The sequence below is a fragment of the Callorhinus ursinus genome, unplaced genomic scaffold, assembly GCF_003265705.2.
Source record: "Callorhinus ursinus isolate GAN/ISIS: 27379988/994484 unplaced genomic scaffold, GSC_fseal_2.0 scaffold33, whole genome shotgun sequence".
Classification (NCBI taxonomy): Eukaryota; Metazoa; Chordata; class Mammalia; order Carnivora; family Otariidae; genus Callorhinus; species Callorhinus ursinus.
In genome coordinates this window covers 14,732,648-14,736,298 of record NW_027397095.1, presented here as the reverse complement: position 1 = coordinate 14,736,298, position 3,651 = coordinate 14,732,648, and the positions used below count along the sequence as shown (strand labels likewise).

Below are 3,651 nucleotides of genomic sequence, written 5' to 3'. Positions count from 1 at the left end.
GGGGGGGGGGGGGGGGGGGGGGGGGGGGGGGGGGGGAGGATGGGGGGAGGGAGGGAGCGGGATGAGGGATGAGGCTGCACCTGACCCTTCCCTGCCCTGCCCTCCGCGGCGGCGCAGTCCGGACGCCCCGAGGTCCCGGATCGGCGACCCCCGGTGGACAGAGATCGGCCCGAGCCCGGAGACGAGCTTTCCCACGGAGGCCCCCGGCTGCAGAAGCTGGAAGCGGAATAAAGGCGCGCGCGCCTGTTCCTGCGCTCCCGTGAGAATCTGAGAAATAACGGGGGAGGGGAGAACTTTGAGAAGGGGGTGTGGTTGGGACCTGAGACCAGGAGGTTGATGAGACCTTATTTATTCCTACAAATCTGTGACCACTGTGCTCTATTTTGAGAGGCCAATATCAGCTTCCATCCACTATTACACTTAGAAGCAACAGTTGCCCTCCCTCCTCCTGGACGACGGGCGGGAGGGGATGGATGTGGCTGTAAAAAGCACCCTGCTAACAACGGAGACACCGGCTGGCTCCGTGAGCTTGTAATTGCCGGTCTCCTGGAGGATATTTTTAGGGCAGTGGGCAGATATAAACTGTACTGCAGGACATTCAGGAAGGGAGAGAATACCATTGCAGCCAGTTCCTTTATTAACTACTCCCCGTTTTTGTTTTGTTTTGTTTTCTTTTCTTTTCTTTTTCTTTTTCTTTTTTACAGTCCCTACTGAGACAGGAGGAAGGCGGAGTGCCCCAGCGCGCCCGCAGATTAGGCATTTCCACGGCGCCTGAGCGTCTTGTTATACTCGGATCCCCACCCCCCCACCCCCACCGCATCGTCGTCAGTCATGGCTAGCATCATTGCGCGCATGGGTAATAGCCGGCGGCAGAACGCACCGTTGCCGCCCTGGGCCCATTCTATGCTGAGGTCCCTGGGGAGAAGTCTCGGTCCTTTAATGGCCACCATGGCCGAGAGAAACATGAAGGTGTTCTCGGGGAGGGTGGTGCCAGCCCAGGGGGAAGAAACCTTCGAAAACTGGCTGATCCAAGTCAATGGGGCCCTACCCGATTGGAATATGTCTGAGGAGGAAAAGCTCAAGCGCTTGCTCAAAACCCTGCGAGGCCCCGCCAGGGAGGTCATGCTTTTGCTCCAGGCGGCCAACCCCAACCTAAGCGTGGCTGATTTCTTGCGCGCCATGAAATTGGTGTTTGGGGAGTCTGAGAGCGGTGCGTCCGCTCACGGTAAATTTTTTAACACCCTGCAGGCACAGGGGGAGAAAGCCTCCCTTTATGTGATCCGTTTAGAGGTGCAGCTCCAGAACGCTATTCAGGCAGGGATCATAGCTCAGAAAGATGCCAACCAGAGTCGCCTGCACCAGCTCCTTATAGGGGCCGAGCTGAACGGGGACCTGCGCTTTAGGCTGAAGCATCTTCTTAGGATGTACGCAAATGAGCAGGAGCGACTCCCCAGTTTCCTAGAGTTAATCAAAATGGTAAGAGAGGAAGAGGATTGGGACGACACTTTCATTAAGCAGAAACGGCCCAAAAGATCTGAGCCCGTGGTGGAGAGGGCCACCAGCCCAGTGGCCTCCCAGGGCTCCCCCCCGATAGTGGTGGACGGTGCTGACTGCAACGTCATAGAGATAGACGACGTCCTCGAGGACTCCGACGAGGATGTGATCCTAGTGGAGTCTCCGGACCCTCCACTGCACTTTTTGGCGTCTCCTCTCCCCAGACGCAGGCCCAGACCTCGGGACCGAGTGCTAGTCATTGACTCCCCCAGCAGTTCCCGGGCTCAGTCTCCTTCCACCAGTGGGGGTTCGGGGTATAAGAATGATGATCCTGGGAATCTGCGTAGAGCCAGGAAGCGAAAACACGCGATCCGCTGTTCATACTGCGGTGAGGAGGGCCACTCGAAGGAGACCTGTGACAATGAGAGCAACAGGGCCCAGGTGTTTGAGAATCTGATCATCACCCTGCAGGAGCTGACCCATACGGAGGAGGAGGGGCCGCGAGAGGCCCCTGGCAAACAAGATGACCCTTCCGAGCCGCAGCGAGGTGGTAGCCCCCGGCCTTAAGTGAACCCTTAACCCAAACTCCGAGTCCAGCAATGGGACGACTAGGGAGGGGCGCTTCTAATTGCATGAATCCACCAAGCAGCTTTCTTTGCGGAGCGGAGCAGAAAGGGTCTTGGATACCAGCTCAGTGGAGGGAGACGGCCTGACCTCTGCCCTTGCTTCCCCACTCCCTCTCTGCTGCCTAAGGGTCTGTTTTCTTTGTGTGCCCATTTCTTTGATGGCTTTATTCTCTTTGTGAAAGTGGCATAATGCATCGTTAAACCTCCAAACAATAAAAGTACAAAAAAGTCAAGCACCAGTTACCCCAAACTCTCCACCCTGATCTAACCATTGTCAACCCTTTGACGAATGTCCTTCTAGATATTTCCCTCTACCTATGTACCCAGATATATGTGCAGATAAAAGTGATCAAATATAAGTGCTGTTCGATAGTCTGTATTTTTTCACCAAACAATGTATGTCGTGGGCTTCTTTCTATGTCAATAAATATATATCAGCATCTATTTTAATGTCTCTGTGTTACTCTTTTAGGAAAAGGTAACGAAAAAGGAACAAGAGAAATATAGTACAAAGCTATAAAGGGGTGCAGTTGGACCCCCGGGTGGGGTTCTGATCAACCTCAATTTGCAGCTGTGGTAAAGGGATGAAGAAATGGGCTGAAATAGTCCCCAGAGGGAGATGGACAGAGCCCCTTGCCACAACTGGCCTGTCCCGCAGGTCATACAGCCAGATTATGGCACCCACTTGTTGACCGCCCCAATGCTTTCTTCCTCTCTACTGTATCCAAAGGAGTCCAGTGGAGGGGCCTGGCGCTGAGGTAATAGCCCCCAAGTGGGGGATCCCGGGGACGCCGTTCCTGGTCACTTCGGGGGAGCAGCGCTCTTCCTCCTCCAGATGGATTCCTTGGATTGTTGTAGCTCCTGCTGCTTGTGGACATCCCGGTCCCAACGTGGGATCTCTCCTGGGGCCCCGACGCCACCGCTCCTCACTCCCCAGTCAAGGGAAGGAGAGGCCATCTCCTCCTGGGAGCCCAGCCCGGGAGGCTCTGGCTCCTGATAGAGCCAGAGCCTCCCCCCATAAGCCCTGAAGGGATCTGCTGGAGGACACAGGCGCCCCCGAGGACTCCAAGGCAACCCCTCCCCACCCCAAGAATTGAGACTAGCTGCCATCAGAGTTGCCCGATGGCACCTGAAGTACTGGTGATCAGAAAGCCCGGGAAGCCCCACCCCGCATTTCAGTCGAGTGGAGGGCGCTCACGGGGGAGGGAGGGAAAGAACAGGTGGACCTTCCTGGAACCTGCCCTGTCTCATCTCTGGATCTCATTTTGGAGGGTGATAAAAGAGGACGCGTGTGGCCCCAGCCCCAGAGGGCCCCTGGGTCTTGGGTAGGGGCACATGTCCCTATTTCTGTGAACAGGACACGGCTGGGGGTGGGGGGTGATTGCATTTAGGGCAGGGTGCCGAGAGGGAACCGAATGCCAGAACTGAGGCCCCCCGGGGGGCATTTGTCGTGCCTGAAATGGGGACTCCACCGAGCTGAGAGGTTACCATAAACAGCAGTGGCAGCGGGGGGGGGGGGGGGGGGGGGGGG

General features: G+C 56.4%; 1 protein-coding gene across 1 annotated transcript in view; it reads left to right on the top strand.

Moving 5' to 3' along the window:
* The window catches only part of ZCCHC12 (zinc finger CCHC-type containing 12), a 2,989-nt gene extending 425 nt beyond the window's left edge, over nt 1–2,564 (top strand). The window contains exons 2-3 of the mRNA XM_025852767.2: nt 118–259; nt 705–2,564. Of these exons, the coding sequence (XP_025708552.1) occupies nt 832–2,061 (1,230 nt within the window). The 5' untranslated portion in view covers nt 118–259; nt 705–831 and the 3' untranslated portion in view covers nt 2,062–2,564. The remainder of the gene's footprint in view (nt 1–117; nt 260–704) is intronic.
* Nucleotides 2,565–3,651: the final 1,087 nt, after the last annotated feature.